Consider the following 22489-nt stretch of genomic DNA (forward strand, 5'->3'; position numbering starts at 1 on the left):
TGACTTATATTAAGTTGGGGTAGGCTCAGTATTTACAAAGCATACGCCCCCCCCCCCCCCCCCCCCCCCCATATGACAGCAGCAGTTGCTCTCGCTGTTCCGGTATTTGCTTGTTTTGTTGCAGCCTATTTTTCAATGATAGGTGCTCTTTTTGTTTATACTTAATGGTGGAATCCCGTTGTTTAGTCGTCTTGTTTGCTGCTCCAAATGAATGGTCCAGTCCCACTACAGCGCTTTGTTCCCAAACAAAAACATAAACCTTATTATGTTAATTAACTTGAAATATTGAACTTAATTCAATGGTTCATTCATTTTATAGTAAATCCGAGTGAAGATGATGACTAATTTTGACAGATATCATCCTACATATTTTTTATTCCACTCTGATGTTGGCATTCTTCCGTTTTGAATTCATTTAATTGAATGGACTTCATTTAAGCTTCACTATTTTGTCCACTCCAGGCTATGGTTTAAGTCTGCATATTCATTTCATAGCAAATTGAAGGGGAAAGTTGAACAATCATGATAAAGCAGTATCTGCAACATTGCGTTCTTCTGTTAGAAGTAGAACATTGTGTAACATTGTCTTATTGTTGTATGAGCGACAAGTGGTTCGTTTTGTAAATGTGTGGGTGTGTTTGCTGTGATGTACGAGTGCAGCACTGACAGCCGTTTGCTAGATTTGCTCCTGCTTGTTTAGTATGACGTGTCCATTATATGACTGGAATCTGTCCATGGTGGCCCAACTCTAAAAGAACCACTATCTCCTTTTTAATAGTATCTGAAATTTAAAAAAATACATAAAACAACATTAAAGCCTCTTTGCACTGTGGCGGGAATGCAGGGATTAATGGGAATCCTAATATTCATTCATTTTCTACCGCTTTTTCCTCACAAGGGTCGCGGGGGTGCTGGAGCCTATCCCAGCTGTCTTCGGGCAAGAGGCGGGGTACACCCTGGACTGGTGGCCAGCCAATCACAGGGCACATATAGACAAACAACCATTCACACTCACATTCATACCTATGGACAATTTGGAGTGGCCAATTAACCTAACATGTTTTTGGAATGTGGGAGGAAACCGGAGTACCCGGAGAAAACCCACGCATGCACGGGGAGAACATGCAAACTCCACAAGGAGATGGCCGAGGGTGGAATCGAACCCTGATCCTCCTAGCTGTGAGATCGGAATGCCAATATAAATGAACTTATTTGTTGATGATGAACAATTTTCCACGCTGTCTTCTGCTGCAGTCTCCTCGCACTGTGAGGCGTTCAGGTTCACTCATAATTCTGAGGCGCTAATAGTTTTGCATTTTTATTCACGTACCCTACTTTGGGAACCAGTGCATTACAGTATTTAGTAGTTTTGTTTCAGCCTATTTCCCGATAGTAGTAGTAGTAGTAGTAGTAGTAGTTCATATTTAATGATGAATCAACATGGAAATGTCTAAACTATGAGCATTAGTGCAAAGTGGTATACATTGCATAGTAAGCATACCTTGCAGTCGGCCTCGCTTACCTTACAGTTGCAGCCAATGGGGAGGGAGCAGCTCTGGCAGCAGTTAGCAAAAAGGTTCTCATAGCACTTAGTGCAGTACTGCGTGTCCTCTTTCATAATGTACTTCTTTCCCAGCAGGGAGTCTTTGCAATAATGGCAGTCGAAGCGCTCGTTGGTAGACATTGCTGTTAGCGTCTCTTAGCTATAGTTACTCTAAAAAGCAAGAAAGGGGGGGAAGAAAAAAAAAACCTCCACCACTACGATGTTGATATGCAGCAGGAATGAGGATGAGCCAGGAGACGCTCCGGATCCAGGCAAAGAATGGGAGGTGGTAGGGGGGGGATGGAAACGGGTGAGGCGTGGATTAGGGGGTATCCACTGGGCAAGGGGGGTTTCTTCTATAAATACTGGCGCTCTTATTAGCTGTAATCTCCAGGGAGGGGCGGACATGCTCCACTGCATCATTCTGCACCTTTTAAGGGAGCTGATAGTGCACACATCACTAAGCCTTTTCAACGGCTTTAATCGCTCCATCCCAGACGTGCCCGGACACAATTAGAAATACATTTTAGATATAGACAAAAGTACTGGGACAGTGAGGAGTTCCCATCTTCCTGGAGCGCTTCGGAGTGGGAATTATTGAGCTTTAGTTAGTTCGGAGGATGTTGGGCCTTATCATCATCCTGTTCTTCCAGCACAAACTCATCCAAGCATACCGTTATGGACTTTGCTTCGTGCAGTGGAATCACAAAAAATGTCCTATCTGGCCCAATTCTAAGATAATTAATGAAGACTGACTAATGAACATTAGCGTTATGAATCAGGATTTTAGGGTATGGGTGGAAATTAAAGTAAATTCCATCCATTTTCTGTACCTCACGAGGGTCATGGACATGCTGGAGCCTATCCTAGCTGACTTCAGGCGAGAGGCGGCGTACACCCTGGACTGGTCGCCAGCCAATCACAGGGCACATATAGACAAACAACCATTCACACTCACATTCATACCTATGGACAATTTGGAGTCGCCAATTAACCTAGCATGTTTTTGGGGTACCCGAAGAAAACTCACACAGAGATTCGAAGCAAGGTCTTCCCAATCTCCTGACTGTGTGGCCTACATGCTAACCACTCGGTAACACAACATATGACTTGTGTTTCCATATACTTTGACTAATAACAGACCATAGTGGAACCACAGAAAAGCCATCATTCATACCTATGGACAATTAACCTAGTTAACCAAGCTAACCTAGCTAACCTAGCTAATATTTTTGGAATGTGGGAGGAAACCAGAGTACCCGGAGAAAACCCACATGCAAACTCCACACATCGTGTGAATCGAACCCGGGTCTCCTAGCTGTGTGGCCTGCGCGCTAACCACTCGTCCAGTGAAAAACATAACTTTGCAAAAACAGAATTAGTAAGTATCATAATTGTACAAACTAGTGAGCTGTTTTGTGGAAATTGGTTTTGTTGTTTTCACGTGCTCACTAACTAGTGTGGTAACTTGTTTCCTGGACACTGGTTATGTCAAGTTTGCGTCATTAAATAACTAGTGAAATAAGTTTGATGGAAATTGGTGGTTTGTAGTGATCATACATGTCAACACATGCATTATTATTTTTTATCATTATTCATTCATTCATTTTTTTACGCTTTTCCTCACGAGGGTCGCGGGGGTGCTGGAGCCTATCCCAGCTGTCTTCGGGCGAGAGGCGGGGTACACCCTGGACTGGTGGCCAGCCAATCACAGGGCACATATAGACAAACAACCATTCACACTCACATTCATACCTATGGACAATTTGGAGTGGCCAATTAACCTAGCATGTTTTTGGAATGTGGGAGGAAACCGGAGTACCTGGAGAAAACCCACGCATGCACAGGGAGGGTGGAATTGAACCCTGGTCTCCTAGCTGTGAGGTCTGTGCGCTAACCACTCGACCGCCGTTCTGCCTGTTTATCATTATATTTTTAGATTTTTTTCATCATTATTATTATTTTACATTATTAGTATAAGGAACGTTTTGCAGAATATGAGGGGAAAACAGGGGACATTCTTGAGCTATTGTGCTAGCTAGTGAAGCGATGGTGACCTATCAAGAATGCAAACAACGCAACAATGAAACAACACAAATCCTCTTTTTGTAGCATTGACGCCGACTGACAGTTGGCAAATTACTTTTGAATCTTAGACTACGTGCTCATATCGTTTTCCCCAAAGGATCAAGGGGTAAACATCTTCATAAAAATAGCCTCGGGAAGACCACCAGCCTGGCCTATGGACTAATCCCTTGAACACACACACACACACACACACACACACACACATAGATAGGTCAGTGACATGGATGTTGCTGCAACCCTGCCAAGATGAACTATCTTAACATTCCCTTCTCTTGCATTCAATCTAGACTAGACATCTGTAAGGAATAATGCACAGCTCTATTGGCGAGGGGTGTCGGGGGTTTGACATCATGTCAAGAGTTCAGGTAGAGGGAACGAATCGACTCTATTTTGTATTTCTAAGAAGATTACTCGAGTTATCTGCTGTTCTGGATTAAGCGCTGCAGTATTTATTGTGCTTGTGTCCAGATGAGTGGAGGACAATAAAACGAAATTCATTCATAGACGCAAAGTCACGACAAGCCAAATTGCATGTCAACAAACATCAGATGACTGTGTGTGTTTGCCACTTTCTAATCCGACATCATGTGTGCATATTTTTTAAGCTTTCATGTCCACATAGTTGACAGACGACAGGTGCGCTCAGATTATACCCAACACAAAAAAATCTGCCTATCTTGCATATTCTTTCTGATGTAATCCTCTGGTTTCGACTGGTGGGCCGCTGCCAGCTGATTCCGTCTGTCTGGACCCAACTAAATAGGCCTTTATTTGACCTGGACTCGGGTTAGCGGCCTTATCTCAATGTATTCAGGCTGTGCAAATCCACGGTTAAGAGGTTGTTTTCCCCTAGCGCTTAAATCGCAAGACCCACAAGTATTTACTCTGGCGGCCCCTTTTAAAGGCGACGACTTGTTGGAGAGCAACGCGTCAACGCGACACAGTTGCGACTCCCTGTCTCTTTAATTCGGTGGGGCGCACAATGGCCTCGGCGCTGCAGATCTGACAGCTGGTTGGCATGGCGATGACAGCCTAAGTGGCATCTATTAGATGAGGGCTGACTGGGGAGGTTAATGAGAGGGCTCTCACAAATGTGGCACTCAGGCACACACGGAGCTCGATTTCCAACAAATAGGACAGCCATGTTTGAGGATGGACGGGTTTTGAAGGGTTGCTGGATTGCTGGAAGCTTACACCCCTTTGTTGGTTTGGGTGCAGTGGATGGCATACAGCAAACTGGTGGGTAGCTCGGGACACTACAACGGCTAGGCCCGTTGGTTGGACAGGTGGGTAGGTAGGTAAGTAGGTAGATGGAGCTTGTCCCTCTGACATTTCTACAGACTAATAAGTAGATGGATATGTTGGTCAGTAGTCGTACGTTTCGGGAGTTTGGTCAATGGTTAATCAAGATACAGAAAGAAAGGTTTGGATGGTTTTGGACACCTTTGGATCTTGGCAGGTAGGTGGATGCTAAGAGGTAGTTTGCTTGGTTCTACACATAGGTAGGACAGACGGTCCCACAGACAAATGGACAGATTTGCTTGGTAGGAAAGTAGCCACATAGATTGGACGGACAAGAAGGTAAATTGACTGGTGTGGCGGATGGATGGATGGATAGATGGATGGATGGATGGCTGGATAGACGGACGTCCGTCCGTCCGTCCGTCCGTCTATCTGTCTATCCATCTATCCATCCATCCATCCATCCGTCCGTCCGTCTATCCGTCTATCCGTCTATCCATCTATCCATCCATCCATCCATCCGCCAGACCAGTCAATTTACCTTCTTGTCTGTCCAATCTATGTGGCTACTTTCCTACCAAGCAAATCTATCCATTCGTCTGTGGGACCGTCTGGACGGACGGACGGACAGACAGACAGACAGATACAGGGATTGGTTCATCGATGGACTGATGGGTAATTTGTAAATTACGGCGGGATGGGCAAACAGGTAGGCTGGACATCCCAACATGGATATGTTGGTCAGTAGTCGTACGTTTCGGGAGTTTGGTCAATGGTTAATCAAGATACAGAAAGAAAGGTTTGGAGGGTGTTTGGACGGTTTTGGACACCTTTGGATCTTGGCAGGTAGGTGGATGCTAAGAGGTAGTTTGGTTGGTTCTACACATAGGTAGTACAGACGGTCCCACAGGCGAATGGACAGATTTGGTTGGTAGAAAAGTAGCCACATAGATTGGACAGACAAGAAGGTAAGTCAGTAAAGCAAAAAGGCAAATTGACTGGTCTGGCGGACGGATGGACAGACAGACAGACAGATAGATACAGGGATTGGTTAATCGACGGACTGATGAGTCATTTGTAAATTGCGGCGGGATGGGCAAACAGGTAGGCTGCGCATTCCTTCTGACATTTCTATAGAGTCTATAGAGTCTAAACACGCGGCCCGTGGGCCAAATGTGGCCCGCAGGACACTAGTTTGAGACCCCCACCTTGATATGAAAGTTTAATGTTAGTGCGGCCCGCGCAAGTTTGATATGGATGCTGTATGGTATCATGTACCCAGAAAAAATTATTACGTTTGATTAATGTTCATGTTAAAGGTTAAATAACTGTTAATAGTTATCCTCCCGATCCGTGTGGAAGTGGTAAGTTTTTGGCTATTTAAGTTTAAAGGAAATAACTTGAAGGCTACCGTTTAGGTCGCTAGCTCTCTAGTTTGCGAGTTAGCATGTGTCTCAAGACCCTGCAGTTGCGCAATATGTTGTAAATAAAAAAAGTATAAATGTGACTATAGTCGTGTTTTGTCATGTCTACAGGGCTCTAATAATGCTTTGTTCATTTTAATCTGAAAAAAATCATTTGTCTACCCACCAACTATATGTGGTTTCTTAAGTTTTATTATTTGCCGTTTTATTATTATTATTATTATATTTATTTATTACTGATTGATAGATTTTCTTTGAGGCCGCTCATCACCCGACGGCACCGATACCAAGGACGGCTCCATGTAGCAAACGACAGCATTACCCACCGCCTCCGCTCCGCAGGCTCGTTTGGATTATTTATTACTGATTGATTTTCTTTATTCTTGATCTTATTTTGTGTAGAAAAATAAAAATTAAGATATTTGAGAACAGTGGAATGTTTTATCAGAGCTTTACTTGTAGAAAATCGGAACCAAAGCAAAGTTTATTCATTTTTCTGTTTTTAATAAATGCATTTTTTTTTTTTTTTTTTTGAAAACCTGATGCGGCCCAGCCTCGCCCAGACCCTAGCTCCAGTGGCCCCCAGGTAAATTGAGTTTGAGACCCCTGCTATAGACGAATGGACAGATGAGTTGGTAGACGAGTAGGTGGATATGTATGTGAGGTCGGTTGGTTTGGCAGATGGATGGACGGACGGATGAGTACCGGAGCTGGGTTGGCCAATAGATAGCTAGGTAGTGTGGTTTGTCCCGTGAATGGCTGGCCAGATAGGGTAGGTAGGTCGATGTGTGAGATGGGATGGGTAGATAAGAAGTCAGGTAGATATATTGGCTGATTAAATGGTGGCTCAATGTTTTTGGATGGACTGATGAACGGATTGATGGACAGACACAAGAGATAAAACAGTCAGTCAATGAACAACACACCTCGGTATCTGTATATACCAGGTTTGTGACACTTTCGGTTTGTGCTCGAGACCCAAAGGCAACCGCCTACTTACTGACACTTCGCTGACTCCTTCAAACTATCGGGACAATCCCTCCCCGAGTCAACTGACCCCTTCCATTAATCCTCAAATGACATCAGTGGATTAATGACATCACTGATCCTGCTATCACACACTTTGACTCCGGCCAAGGCAAAGACGAGCGTAAAGGAGTGGAAATACTAGAGTGCTTGCGAGGGTTAGGGCGTAACTAACAACAGGTTCGAGGATTGAGGCGTAACCACCACAACACACTCTCCTTGCTATCATCAATCACTTATCTGGGCTTTCTGGACCATCTATTTTTACCCCCACACGCATTATATTGCACTGTGTGTGTGTGTCGTGGAAAGTACATTTGAGATGCACTACATGCTACAGCAGCAGCTTAAGTAGCATCATTTAAAATACTGTGGAAATACTCGTATGCAGAGATCTTATCCAACAGTCATGCCGACACGTCTACATTATGTGCAAACAGAACACATTTTATCGCTTTGAATATCCAGGAATAAACCACAAATGTTCATTCCGATGGTGTTCTGGCTCCTTCTACTTCATTAATAAAATCACCCGCTTCATTGGCACAATCCAAAACTTTGAACGCTAGGAACACCGTCAACATCTACACACTAAAGACATCCAGAGTGCGGACGTTTTGAAAAGGTAAAAGGGGACCTATGATTGTTTTTTTTTCACTTTTCTGACCTATAAATGTAGTTAGAATATTGTATTCTCGTGTTAAATGACGCCAAAGTTTCGAATAATGAGGTTTGCACATTTGGAAGTGATCCTTGTGTCACGAGCGGGCTTCACCCCCTCGTGACAGCTCAAGCACAAGTTTGATATGGATGCTGTATGGTATCATGTACCCAAAAAAATTATTACGTTTGATTAATGTTCATGTTAAAGGTTAAATAACTGTTAATAGTTATCCTCCCGATCCGTGTGGAAGTGGTAAGTTTTTGGCTATTTAAGTTTAAAGGAAATAACTTGAAGGCTACCGTTTAGGTCGCTAGCTCTCTAGTTTGCGAGTTAGCATGTGTCTCAAGACCCTGCAGTTGCGCAATATGTTGTAAATAAAAAGAGTATAAATGTGACTATAGTCGTGTTTTGTCATGTCTACAGGGCTCTAATAATGCTTTGTTCATTTTAATCTGAAAAAAATCATTTGTCTACCCACCAACTATATGTGGTTTCTTAAGTTTTTATTATTTGCCGTTTTATTATTATTATTATTATATTTATTTATTACTGATTGATTGATTTTCTTTATTCTTGATCTTATTTTGTATAGAAAAATAAAAGGTAAGATATTTGAGAACAGTGGAATGTTTTATCAGAGCTTTTCTTGTAGAAAATCAGAACCAAAGCAAAGTTTATTCATTTTTCTGTTTTTAATAAATGTTTTTTTTTTTTTTGTTTTTTTTTTTTGGAAAACCTGATGCATCCCAGCCCCAGAGGTTTGCACATTTGGAAGTGATCCTTACACAGCTCTCTTAGTTTCCTTCTTTGCCTCAGTTCCGGTTTCCATGCCCTTATTTTTGTAACTACTTCCTTTCTTGTTCCCTTCCGTTTTTCTCTCAGACTCATTTCACACACCTGTCTCTAATTTCACACTCCCTATTTAGTTCAGGTGTGTGCTCTTTCGTTTGTGGCTTCATTGTCTTTGTGTTTGGTTTGCCTGGTAGTTGCTGTATGCATAGTTTAAGTGCCATTAAATTCCTTTTACCTGCATATTGGTCCTGCTCTCTGCATCCTGGCGTCGCATCGCATAGCGCAAGCGCGAACGTGACACCCTGGAAGTTATTACCATGAATGTGACTTCCGGTGCCGCATGGAAAGCGAGGTAAAAGTATACCACTGCAGTTATGTCCTTCACTTATGTTTCCTCCGCTTGAGTTCACATCACGATGGTCTTTTATTCCTTTGATTAGCTCGTTTTTACCTTCAAAGTTATCAAAAAGTTCATTCTGTCACAATCTGCACCGTTGCTTGTGTGACAGTTTTTGTGTTTCACGTTGTCTGCCTTAGTTCCTGCTTTCGTGCTCTTATTTTGTAGTTTTTCCTGTGTTGGTCTGTCCTGTGTTTCATCACTTTTACACCCTCTTCTACGCGCACCTAAGTTTCTAATTTGATTGTAGTATTTACTTCAGCCGGGTGCGTCTGCCTTTTGTTTGGTGCATTGATCATTTTTACGTGTCGTATGCCAGTGCTGCAATCGTGTTGTCAAAAATACCTTGGACTGGTGGCCAGCCAATCACAGGGCACATCTAGACAAACAACCATTCACACTCACATTCATACCTATGGACAAATTAACCTAGCATGTTTTTGAAATGTGGGAGGAAACCGGAGTACCCGGAGAAAACCCACGCATGCACGGGGAGAACATGCAAACTCCACACAGAGATGGCCGAGGGTGGAATTGAACCCTGGTCATCCTAGCTGTGAGGTCTGCACGCTAACCACTCGACCGCCGCGCTGCATTTCTGTAACATTTTACTTTAAAATATCAGCAAAAACAAAAAAATAATAAATCTTGTGAGAGCCAGATGCAGGTTCCCGACCCCTGTTCAAAAATAACGTATCCCGTATGCTTCATTTCTCTTTTATTTTCCGTTGACACTATTGGACAGCTAAGAGTTCAAATACAACATTTGGCAAAATACAGTGATTTTGGCAAAAAAAAAAAAAACAACCCAAAAAACCCAAAACCTCAACACTGACTGACTCACTTGATTTAAAAAAAGGAGGCGAGGTGAGCATTTGTGGTTATTTCTGTCAGGACATCAGCAACATCGGTGCTCGGCAACTCCACCACATGGATTTGGCAAAATAAGAGACAAACAGTATTCAGAGTGTCCGTATGGCAGTTTCATCGTTTTGTCAACAATGGGTGACAACATTTCCATCTAAAAAGCAGAACACACACACAAAAAAAGTGCTAGTCGTCAAAAAAAAAAATGACATTTTAGGTGTAACATTGCTTCCCTTTGCCACGTTACGACACTTCATGAAGAGATTTGAACATTTACAACCCACTTTGAGCTACAGTCACTTCCACACGTAAAGATGATTTTTAAATATATATACAGGATTCACTATGGCACTCCGCAAGAACACAGTCCGGTGTAGAGCCGAAGAATCGAATGACAATGTCAGTTTGCATAAAAACACTTGATGTGAATTCGCACAGTGCTAAAATGGAACCGTCGTGTGGACGTTTGACTGGAGTCAAATCCATCTGCGGTGCACCGCTGGGCTGCAACCAGCAGAGGCACTGTTGACTTCGCGCAACATGCCGTCAGCTATGGGAGGTTGAGCTACATGAACTGGCATGGAAACAGGAGTTCAGAACATTTAGCGACAGCTTATAAATAATGAAAAAGCGGAAACGGAATCAAATTCCCCCCCCTGGTTAAGAGCTGCAGATTGCTGTTTCAGATGCATCGTTCGGTAGATTTAGCAAAAATGTCATATTTATATTTACTGTACATACAGTCAATAAAAACTTCATGTATTATGTGTAAAGGTCTGTAAACAAGAGTGTAAACAAAACCATCCCTTCAAAAAAAAAAATTATGAAAAGACGTTGTCACATTCTTCAATATTTGAGTGGACAACATGCATCCAAAACAGCATAGTAAGGAAAAAAGACACTGCCACTCCAATAGATACACCTGAATGACATTAATGACATGCAATACAATAGCTGTACGAGCATTATTATCTCCCAAATGGCTCGTTTTGTTCGATTTCAGCTCTTGTATCGAATCAAAGTGTATCTAATGTAATGCTTATGGACTGTACATGTGTATATAAAATATATGCAGGGAGAAATGGCAAAAAGTGCGCAGTAGGACACACGCATGACACTTGAGCTCAGTAGACACTGCATAGGCGACTTGAATGAATCACAAGCACAGATGTTCGTTATTGTGTCATAAATATGTAAGTCCTTTGTTGTTGTTACGTCAGTCGGACACCGTAAAATGAGCATCAGATAACAATAAAAGATAACTTTTTCTGTTGTACAAGTAAACACTCACATTTAAGTTTGACAGTGTAGTAGCAGCAAAATGAGGAATGGTAAAGTAAATCATGTACACAATGTACATTTGTAATATAAAGAACGAAAAAAAAAAAAAAAATCGTCACAGCTTGTTGTCGCCACAAAGTAACCTCTGACCTCAAGGATATTTTATCGAGGTCTGACATATTTCTCCAGAAACAAAATACAGTGAAACATCCTACAATTTGTATATTTTTGGAATTTGACAAAAAAAAAATTTCAATTCAATAATGGATGCATTAACTTGTGTATCTTACTTTTTCTTTGTCTTTTTTTTGTGCCACTGATTACTGCAAAATAAGGACCAGCCTTAACATTCTTAACAGGAGAATATCCAGCTTTAATTTTCCCAGTGAGTGTTTACTGTAAACTGGACTTTCACTTGTACCATTGTCCCACGTTTATAGCGCCTAATTGGTTCCAGACCCGACCACGTTAAATTATATTGTCTTAATTACAGCATTTATGACTTTATAAATAATTTTAGAGCCCTGTGTACGTGAAATAACACCCATACGGTCACCTTTACACTCATTATTATTCATTGTTCACACCACATCGCAACCCGTATACTGCAGGGACTCGAAACAGCAAACCACTTCCACAAAGGATGGGAGGAGAACCTTTTTTTTTCAAACTATCATGTCTGACATACCATGTTAAGGGAATGTCATGTCCTTCCATTACATTATTGTTTCAATATTCCGTGTCAACACTGCCACCTACTGACCATAATACTACATCCATACATTTTCTATGCTGCGTATCCTCATACGGGGTCGCTGGGTATGCTGGAGCTAATCCCAGCTGTCTTTGGACTGGTCGCCAGCCAATCACAGGGCACATATAGACAAACAACCATTCACACTCACATTCATACCTATGGACAATTTGGAGTCGCCAATTAACCTAGCATGTTTTTGGGGTACCCGAAGAAAAACCCACAAAGAGATTCGAACCAAGGTCCTCCCAATCTCCTGACGGTGTGGCCGACATGCTAACCACTCGGTAACACTACATATGAATGTTGTATTGTAACGTATCTTTTACTCTGTTTACTTGTTTTTATTCAACACCATTTTCTGTAAAGTGTCTTTGAGTATTTTGAAAAGCGCTATACAAATAAAATATATTATTATTTTTATTATTATGACTTGTGGTTCCACATACTTTGACTAATAACAGACCATAGTCTAACCACAGAAAAGCCATCATTTATTCATTCATTCATTCATTTTATACCGCTTTTTCCTCACAAGGGTCGCGGGGGTGCTGGAGCCTATCCCAGCTGTCTTCGGGCAAGAGGCGGGGTACACCCTGGACTGGTGGCCAGCCAATCACAGGGCACATATAGACAAACAACCATTCACACTCACATTCATACCTATGGACAATTTGGAATCGCCAATTAACCTAGCATGTTTTTGGGGTACCCAAAGAAAACCCACACAGAGATTCGAACCAAGGTCTTCGCAATCCCCTGACTGTGTGGCCTACATGCCAACCACTCGGTAACACAACATACGACTTGTGTTTCCATATACTTTGACTAATAACAGACCATAGTCGAACCACAGAAAAGCCATCATTTATTCATTCATTCATTTTCTACCGCTTTTTCCTCAAAGGGGGGGTTGCTGGAGCCTATCTCAGCTGTCCTTGGGCGAGAGGCGGGGTACACCCTGGACTGGTCGCCAGCCAATCACAGGGCACATATAGACAAACAACCATTCACACTCACATTCATACCTATGGACAATTTGGAGTGGCCAATTAACCTAGCATGTTTTTGGAATGTGGGAGGAAACCGGAGTACCCGGAAAAAACCCACGCATGCACGGGGAGAACATGCAAACTCCACACAGAAATTGAACTCTGGTCTCCTAGCTGTGAGGTCTGCGCGCTAACCACTAGACCACCGTGCTGCCCGCCATCATTTATGAATTAATTAATTTCTGGGACCGTATAGCACTTTTTTTTTTTACGTTCAAGCCAAGGTAGGTTGAACTTTACCACAGTTACTAACTGCTGAGGCTGCATCATCTTGCCCCTTAAAGGAGGAACGAGGAACGAACCAGCAAACCTTCACGTTTGGAGACAACCACTCTACCACCTGAGCCATGCAACTGTGATCTGTAAAAGTTGATCAAATTCCCACTCCCAAAAATGTGCTTAAATGTCAACATGATATATTTGAAGTCATGTCTGTGGATCTTCTCCTCCATCCAGGTCATCAGACTCTCAGGGCAATGAATCAAATGCAACAAGCTGTTCTGTCAAGTCTTGAGCACGAACGGATGGCGCTAGCTCGAATGAGAGGCGAAACATCTTCTGAGACAACTTGAACAATCCAGTTGCGATCGATTCAATGCCCTGAGATTCGTTCAAGAGTTGTTTAAAATCAGTCGGGGTCTTGTTCTGTGTGGCTAGAGAACCAAATGTTGCGGTACCGTAGGCATATGGAGCCACGGACGGAACGGACGTGACTTCGCAGGGAATACAGCAAATGTAAAAGGCAAAAAAAAAATCAAATAAGGCTTGGCAAAATTGGCATGAAACGTGAATCTAATGAGCTCAGTGACACCGACTCTGCATAGTCCAGCAAAGCTGTCTCAGCCCCAGAACCACTTGTCCAGGTTGTTGACCGTCTTGTACTCCCTGTGCCTGCGCAGGTAGTCACAAGCCAGGCACGTGTGCTCGGCCCAGAATAATGCCTTCTTCACTTTAAAGTGCCGCCGCCACTCAAAGTACCTGAGGTACATCTCCTCGTTTTTGTCCAGGAGCAGCAGGTAGTCGGCCAGCTCCTTGGGCGAAGAGAAGTCGTCTACGTGGATGAAGGCATCCCCTTGCACGAAGTTCTCGTAATTCTGGCGCGACGGGCCCAGCACCACGGGCACCGTCCCCACAGCAAGCGGGTTGTAGAGTTTCTCTGTGATGTAGTCCTTGTGGATTGAGTTCTCGAAAGCCAGGTAGAACTTACAGCTGGCCATGGTGGGGAAGTAGTCCTGGTCGGAGATGTACTCCCCAAAGGCTTGTCCATACGCGTGGACCTCGATGTGTTTGTACAGCTCGTTGTAGTACTTGACCCGCACGTGCTCTTGGTTCCAGTTGCTCACGATCCAGCAGATCAGCTTGTTTTTGCTGGGCGGGACAAAGTCTTCCTCGCCCTCTGCGGCCACGATGGACCCGTAAGGCACTTCGATGTCGGCATCCCGGCGGTAGTTGAGGGTCAGGTTGAACAAATTCTCGATGCCGGAGAGCTGAGAGGAGTGCGACGGAGACTCAAAGTTCATCCAAATCCACTTTTGGAAGGACGGACGCTGCAGTGGGGGGAGGTTGGACAAGTCCGAACAGATGTCCCGGTGGTGGATGAGGACGCCGTCGGACTTGTTGTAGAGGTTCCTGTCGGCCGTGATAAAGCAGCCCTCGATGTTGAAGAGCGAGCCGCACACATTCAGGTCGTAGGTCTGTCCGAAGGGCCACAGCCAGATGAGTACCGTGGTGACATTTTTATCACTCTTGGCGTAGAAGATGCCTTTGACCCGCTCTGTGGATGCCGTTGACTCGACGGGACCGGATAGCCAGCCGGTGGAGGGTTTAAAATACATCAAAAAAAGAGTCACAAAGCATCCCAGGATGAATGTGCCGACAAGAAGGGGTCGTAGGATTCTGTGAGCTGTTGCAGATGACATACTCTGTCCTGGACGGGCACAAGGGACATCATCACTGGAAAGTTCTCTCCATCATGTTTCAACATGCGTTCAACATGAGTTACGGCGGCTTAGTGCCTTTCAACCGGTTTCAAGCCAGCAGTTTTGTGTGAAAGCATGGGTACGCGGGTCTGGGTCTTGGGATTGTCAAAAGACCGGCGTGTTGTGAGCGTAGGGTACAACTAGGGCGACCGACCCATGGAATATTTTGTAGGCGGGCAACAGAACCTTAAAGTCGCATCTTAAATGGGCGGGAGCACATTACGCCGGTTTTAAAGTCGCTACATTGGCTCCCCTATCCGCTTCAGGATGGATTTTAAGATTCTCTTACTGGTTTTTAAATGTCTTAACGGCCTTAATGGTACCTTCTTATTTATCTGATCTGCTTTTACTATATCAAACCCCCGCAGACCATTCACACTCACATTCATACAATTCAGACAATTTGGAGTTGCCAATTAACCTAGCATGTTTTTGGAATGTGGGAGGAAACCGGAGTACCCGGAGAAAACCCACGCATGCACGGGGAGAGCATGCAAACTCCACACAGAGATGGCCGAAAGGGGATTTGAACCCACGTTTCATAGCTGTGTGGCCTGCGCTCTAACCACTCGTACATGCACACAATCCAACATGTCTAAAAAGGACATACCGTATCTCAGCAATTACTACAGTGAACCTCGGATATATCGGACTCGGATATATCGGGAATTCGCTCACAACGGACAAATAAAAAAGAACCGATTTTTCTGCAATGCATTTCCAATAAAAATTCATTGCATATATCAGATTTTTTATAACGGATTTCGCCTATTTCGGACAAAATCTCCAGTCCCGTTCCAATGCATTTGCATTAAATTTCCCTGGCATATATCGGATGGCTGCATCGTTATGCTAATCTTGTTGATGTCACTGGCTATTGTCTTTCTCCTGGCTCCAGATTTAGGACAAATATAAAAGTGAGTGACGTCAATAATACTAGCACAGCAGTGAATAGATAGATAGATAGATAGATAGATAGATAGATAGACTCCCTTTATTGTCATTGCACAAAAACACAGTAGTGAAATTGCCAACGAAATGTCGTTGGCTGGCTCCCATGTAATAACAGACACAAAAGAAGATAAGTAATAATAAATAATAATAATAATAACGTAGGCCTGACGGGCGTAACAGGGCCTAGCTTAATTAACAATTTGTTATGCTCATAGTCCAATAAAGTTAAATTCTCATTACCTTACGTCTCTTTTCATTGCCCAGTCCAGGTACATTGGAAACATAGTCAAGGAAGTGCCTTTTTATAACGGATTAAAATCCGATTTACACATATACCGGATATAAATCCGATATATGCGTAAAACGGACATTTTCCGGTATACGCATATAACGGATTTCGCTTATATCGGACAAAACCAGTGGGAACAATTGAATCCGATATATCCGAGGTTTACTGTATATATACTGTATACTGATGATACTCCAAATTGTCGAATGTGCGCGTGCAGACATCCTGAGGGAGTTCAATCCTTCTCTGACGGGCTTCTCACAGGGAATCGGCAAAGCCGACTCTCCGGACGCCTTCCTGAACCAGGCAGTAGCCGGAGCCAAGAGTGGGTCAGTCATCCTCACTTCCTACTTCCAACTTTGTTGTACTCTCGTTACGAATGAATGCAGCCTTTGTGGGCCTTACTGAACATATCCTATTTTTTGGACTGATTTTTGACTCTGAGCTAAACTTTATTCCACATATCAAAAATATAACAAAAATAGGTTTTTATCACGTTAAGAACATAGCCAGAGTCCGCCTGTTTCTCTCTCAGGCCAGTACGGAGGTGCTAATGCATGTATTTATTTCCTGTCGCTTAGATTACTGTAATGCCCTGCTCTATGGTCTTCCCTAAAAGAGTATTTTATATCTCCAATTATCACAGAATTCAGCCGCACGCGTGCTGACGAGGACCAGAGGGCGGGAGCACATTATGCCGGTTTTAAAGTCGCTACATTGGCTCCCCCGTCCGCTTCAGGATGGATTTTAAGATTCTCTTACTGGTTTTTAAATGTCTTAACGGCCTTAATGGCACCTTCTTATTTATCTGATCTGCTTTTACCATATCAACCCCCCCGACCCTGCGGTACTCCGGCACTGGCCTTTTAACAATACCAAAACCCAGAACGAAAGGCAGCATTTAGCCACTATGGCCCCCACCTGTGGAACAGCCTGCCGGAGAGCCTCAGGACTGCGGAGACTGTTGATATTTTTTAAAAAAAGATTAAAGACACGCCTTTTTAATCAGGCTTTTAACTCATATTTTTAAACTTTTCTTAGGTTTTTATCTTTTTAGTCCTATTTTATGCTCTTAGTCTTGTCTAGCTTTTAGTGTTTCCTCAAGGGGGGGTCCTCCACACTGGGGGCTGTGTCGGGTCTGCTGAGGGGGTGCCATCCTTGGGTCCCTTCGACCCGGCCGGCTGGGGGCTCCTCCCTTTAATGTGGGGGTCCGCCCGTCTGTCGGAGTCGGGGGGACCGGGTGCTGGTCCCCCGATGGCACGGCCTGCGGCTCCTCCCAGTGTGGACGGCCCCAAAGGTGGCGTTTCCTTGTTCCTCAGTGCCATGCCATGTCTCCCTACTGTGGGTGATTGTGTGGGTGTGGGTGTGTGTGTCTAGTATTGAGGGTGGAAGGGAGGGGCTTTCTTTGTAATTGTTTTTCCTTTTAATTGTGGTAATTGTTTTTAATTCTGGAAAGCACTTTGTGTTGCATGTCTTTGCAGGAAAAGTGCTCTACAAATAAAGTTGATTTGATTTGATTTAAATGTGCGTTAGTCGTGGATAGAATAAGCCGTATCTTAGCGTTGTTGCAAAGGTGAAAAAATGCAGTTTTGCCAACATTCTTAATGTGCTTTTAAATTGATAGACTCAAATAAAATATCCCACCTTGATTTTTTCCAGAGTCACTTTGGGCAATGATGTTTTTATCAAAACTCAGAGTGGTGTCCTCAAACGGGCCACTCTGTTTAGCTGGGCCAATAATCAACATCTGGGTTTTGCCAGGGTTCATGAGTAAAAAGTTACAGGACATCCGATGTTTGATAAATAATCAATAAATCAATAAGACACGCCTTAAGATTAGAGCAGTCCCGTGGGTCAGTTAGCTTTAATGGTATATACAGCTGAGTGTCGTCGGCATAACAGTGAAAGCTAATCTTATGTTTGGAACCATATCATAAGAGGACCGAGCATTGGTCCTTGAGGAACTCCGCAAGTGACACCAGAGTACTCATAGGTCACATTACCATAAACTACACGATGTGTCAGATCCCTGGGATAAGAGCTAAGCCAAGAAAGTACTGGACCAGTAACACCAATATGTGTTTTAAGGCATTCCAGTAGGATAGAGCGATGGACGGTATCGAAGTCAGCACTGAGATCTAGTCATAATAATATCGAGGAGGTGTCAAAATCCATAGATAGAAGAAGATGGTTTGCCACTTTTCCAAATGCTGATTCAGTAGAGTGGTTCACCCTAAGACCCGACTGAAGAGGTTCAAGTAAAATGTGATCATTAAGCTGTTGCGCTACAATCTTGAAAGCTCCAGGCAGAGAGCTGGAGCAAAGCCATAGATTTATAATATTTAAGATTGAAGGACCTAAAATTGGGAACAGTTCTTTAACGAGTTTCCCAGGCAGCGGGTCGAGCAGACATGTTGCCCGTCAAGGGATACTTCCTCTAAATAGGAAAAGCTAGTGGAACGAAGAATAGAAGCGATGCCAACAGTGGTGTTGGCGGCCGATAGCTTTAACCGACCTGGAAAATCCAATTAGCGATGCGACTGTGTCGAATAAGTATTTAGGGTCATTTTTATTGAGGTCGATTCATCTCGAAAAAATAATTGGTTTTGCCACGACGAGAGCCTGTTTGTATTTGGTCAGGCTATCCCACCATGCCTGACGGAAGACCTGAAGTTTAGTCGCACACGATTTGCTCTCCATCCGCCGACGAGTTGGAAACCAAAGTGTAAGTCTTGTGGAAGGAGTCTTATATCTTAATGGTGCTACGGTATTAAGAGCATTACTTAAAAGCTTGTTCAAATCATTTGTAAGATTGTCAACAGGACCCAATTGGTATGGCAAAAATACAGTAAATTTGGAATACAGGAGGTGAACAAATGTATTGCAACTAATGTGAAACCCATGGGGGGGTAGGATTAAATAACTTTGCTTCATTTTGGACATGCGGAACTGTGAATTGTGCTGTCGTGTTGTGTCAGCTTTGACTTTGAAAAAGTCAGTCAAGTGCCTAGCCTTTAGACCAGGGGTGCTCATTAAGTCGATCGCGATCTACCGGTCGATCGCGGAGGTGGTACTGGTCTATCGCTGGTCGATCGCGGCGTGACATTAAAAAAATATCATCCTAGCGTCAATGCCGTCACTTGATTGATATACAGGGCAGCCATTCAGATGACAACTGAATTTTTGACCTTTAGGTCACCGCTCATGCGTAAACAACAATGCAAAGTGCTAAGCTAGTCGGCGAATTGCGTCAGATTTTAAGCCCTCGCTAAAGTTTATGGTCACTAAAATGAGTGAAGGAGCTGGACCAAGTAAAAAGGCAAAAACATATCACTTCCATACGGATATGGAATATTATACGGATATTATGATACGGATATTATCCATGACTGATAAACATTTGGAAGTGTGCTTGAGGCTGGCTATCAGCAGCTACTGTCCGGACTATGCATCCCTGGCTGGTTCAATTCAGTGCAAGTCATCAAAGTAAACTCAGGTAATTACAAAAAATGTTAATAGTTAATTATGTGTGTTTTGCAATATTGGCTCATTTGGTTATGTAAGGTACATCAACATACATTGTACGTACAAATAATCCTCAATACATTTGAAAATAAATAGATGTTTTGCATTTTTGTAGTGGGTAGATCATTTTGACTCGGTCATTTTAAAAGTAGCTCGCATGCTGAAAAAGTGTGAGCACCCCTGCTTTAGATGAATTGACAACAAAAATAATTGTTAGTCCCAGGCCTTGTATCATGTAAATAAATTATGGAATGTAGGGCCCTATAATTTCCGCGTTCGCGGAATCGCGGACGGAATCGCGGAATTGGACAATAAAAACAGAAATTATTTTGAATGCGGAATATCGCGGAAATGCTGTTTTCATGAGAAAGAGGAACATAAACTTGGGGAATCGTTCCCGGAGGTCGGTAATCAATGTGACACAATACCTGCCTACCGCCCTTTTTCAAACATGGCACTCCCCCCGTCTGCGAAGAAGTTGCGCAATACCACGCTAACGCCGAAATACAGAGCGGAGCAGTACCCAGGTGACTTCTATGTATCAGGTGACATGTTATTTTGTACTTTCTGTCAACACTCAGTTGACTGGAAGCGAAAAAACACATGTGATGACCACTTGTTATCCAAAAGTCATCTAAAAAAAAAAAAAACGCATAGCGCTAACGCTAGCAGGCAGCCCCGACAGACATGCGTTACTGCCTCGTTCAAGTCAGCGGACTTAAGAAAAGACTTCATCGAGGATTTTGTGAGCATGTGTGCTGAGGCCGACATCCCCTTGGAGAAGTTGGGAAAAATACGTCCTTTTCTCGTGAAGCACTGCAAACAGGGAGGAGCGCTGCCTGAAAATGCCAGCAGCCTCCGTCAACTTCACCTCCCCCGAGTGTTTGAGCAACACATCTCCTCTGTGCTCCAGAAGATCCGGGGGGAAAAATTCTCCGTTGTTGTGGATGAGACCACTGATGCTAGGGATTGCAGTGTGCTAAACATCGTTATTGGTAAGTTAATGTTAATTTATCAGCCTAATATACAACGTAGTGGTAGTCACCATCTGTGTGTGCGTGCGTGTGCGTAGCTAGATAGATAGATAGACAGGTAGATGTACTTTATTGATCCCAAACTGGGAAATTCTGTGTGTCTGTGAGTAGAGCTAATATGTTTGTTTTCTTTAAAACGCACTCTTTCGTGGTAAAATGAGTAAAAGGTAAAACAAAAATGGAATTCCAAAAAATTAAAACGGAAAAAACGGAATTTGGGAAAAAATAAACGGAATTTATAGGGCCCTAGGAATGGCAAAATGATCAAGTTTTTTTCATATATTGTGTGATAACGAGAAATCTTGCAAGATCCTGTAACCCCCCTACTTATTACACAAATACACATCACAAGATATGCTTCAATCCAGTAAGCCTTAAAGTCTATGCATTGCAAAAATATTTGCCTAATAATTGTGCATGCAGTGCACAGGTGTGTCAGAAAATTACCAGGACGAAAGATTTCAAAATCAAACGACAAGTTGTCCCCTTTGAAGTAATCCCCCCCGGAGTCAAACGCCCTTTTCCAGCCTTGTTCTCTACTCGTCTTTGGAACTTTTCTGACACACCTTGTATAGTCGAAGACCTCCCTCTGACTGACAGACTGGTGACATCATCATACTGACCTGGAAGATTTTGACCTGCAGCCGGAATCCAAGCGAGCCTGCGGAGCGGAGGCGGTGGGTAATGCTGTCGTTTGCTACATGGAGCCGTCCTTGGTATCGGTGCCTTGGGGTGATGAGCGGCCTTTGGCTGTTGCGTCGTATAACAATGACTATACGGGCTGTGTTGTGTCTTGAACTGGTCCAGCAGGTCCTCTTAAGCGGGTCGCCTTTAAAACATTTTTTTTTTTTAAACAAATACATAGATAGAAAAGCAATTACTCTAAGGCTATGTCCACATGGAGACGAAATAAAAATGCACAATAATACAATACTGCACAATAGGCACAATACTGTGATGTTTGTCGAGACACACAAGCACCAGACTTGATCGACTGCAGATTTGAATGATCTCACAACAGGCACAATAATCCCTAACACGAGCTACTCTTGCGGCCGTAACCAGCGCCGAGATAGAGCTTGACTCTGATCCTCCAACATCACTTCCTGTCCACCTCTCACTCAGCTCCCCAAGCACCAGAAACCTTTACAGCAGCACACATGAATCTTAAAATCTTCTCTTATTATATGAGGTGACTACAAGCTTGTTATTTTATGTCTACAGGGCTCTAAAAGGATTTCATTTATGAATACAGAATCCTGCTTTGAGGAAATTTACAGATCATGGTTGGCTCTAGACCCAATTAACTGTGATAAACGAGGGATTACTGCTACCGCCAACGATAACGGTGTTGGACTAGAACAGGGGTCTCAAACACAATTTACTTGGGGGCCACTGGAGCTAGGGTCTGGGCGAGACTGGGCCGCATCAGGTTTTCCAAAAAAAAACAAAAAAAACGCATTTATTAAAAACAGAAAAATGAATAAGCTTTGGTTTCGATTTTCTACAAGAAAAGCTCTGATAAAACATTCCACTGTTCTCAAATATCTTACTTTTTATTTTTCTACACAAAATAAG

The 22489-nt window shown here is 43.2% G+C and overlaps 2 protein-coding genes across 5 annotated transcripts in view; both read right to left on the reverse strand.

Annotated features, from left to right (window-relative positions):
* Positions 1–21676, reverse strand: part of fhl5 (four and a half LIM domains 5) — a 28226-nt gene extending 6550 nt beyond the window's left edge. Inside the window, exon 1 of one of the 3 annotated variants that reach the window (XM_058090081.1) lies at positions 21535–21676. Coding sequence is in view for 1 of the 3 variants with exons in the window: in XM_058090079.1 (XP_057946062.1) it covers positions 1523–1684 (162 nt within the window). In the remaining 2 variants the exon portion in view is untranslated. Of the gene's footprint in view, positions 1–1522; positions 5258–21534 lie in introns of those variants that run through there. The other 2 variants (XM_058090080.1, XM_058090079.1) reach the window with 2 other exon arrangements.
* Positions 5428–21677, reverse strand: fut9a (fucosyltransferase 9a). Of its 2 annotated transcripts, XR_009132336.1 has the most exons (3): positions 21535–21677; positions 13107–15057; positions 5428–9589 (listed from the first exon to the last, which is right to left on the reverse strand). XR_009132336.1 is itself a non-coding variant. In XM_058090078.1 (2 exons), the coding sequence occupies exon 2, from the start codon at positions 15047–15049 to the stop codon at positions 13970–13972; it is 1080 nt and encodes a 359-aa protein (XP_057946061.1). In that variant the 5' UTR covers positions 15050–15057; positions 21535–21677; the 3' UTR covers positions 9878–13969. The 2 variants fall into 2 exon arrangements, 1 of the variants encoding a protein (XP_057946061.1); XM_058090078.1 differs by lacking the exon at positions 5428–9589 and having other exon boundaries at positions 9878–15057.
* Between the last annotated feature and the right edge of the window lie 812 nt (positions 21678–22489).

This window comes from Doryrhamphus excisus, chromosome 13 (assembly GCF_030265055.1).
Source record: "Doryrhamphus excisus isolate RoL2022-K1 chromosome 13, RoL_Dexc_1.0, whole genome shotgun sequence".
NCBI classification, from domain to species: domain Eukaryota; kingdom Metazoa; phylum Chordata; class Actinopteri; order Syngnathiformes; family Syngnathidae; genus Doryrhamphus; species Doryrhamphus excisus.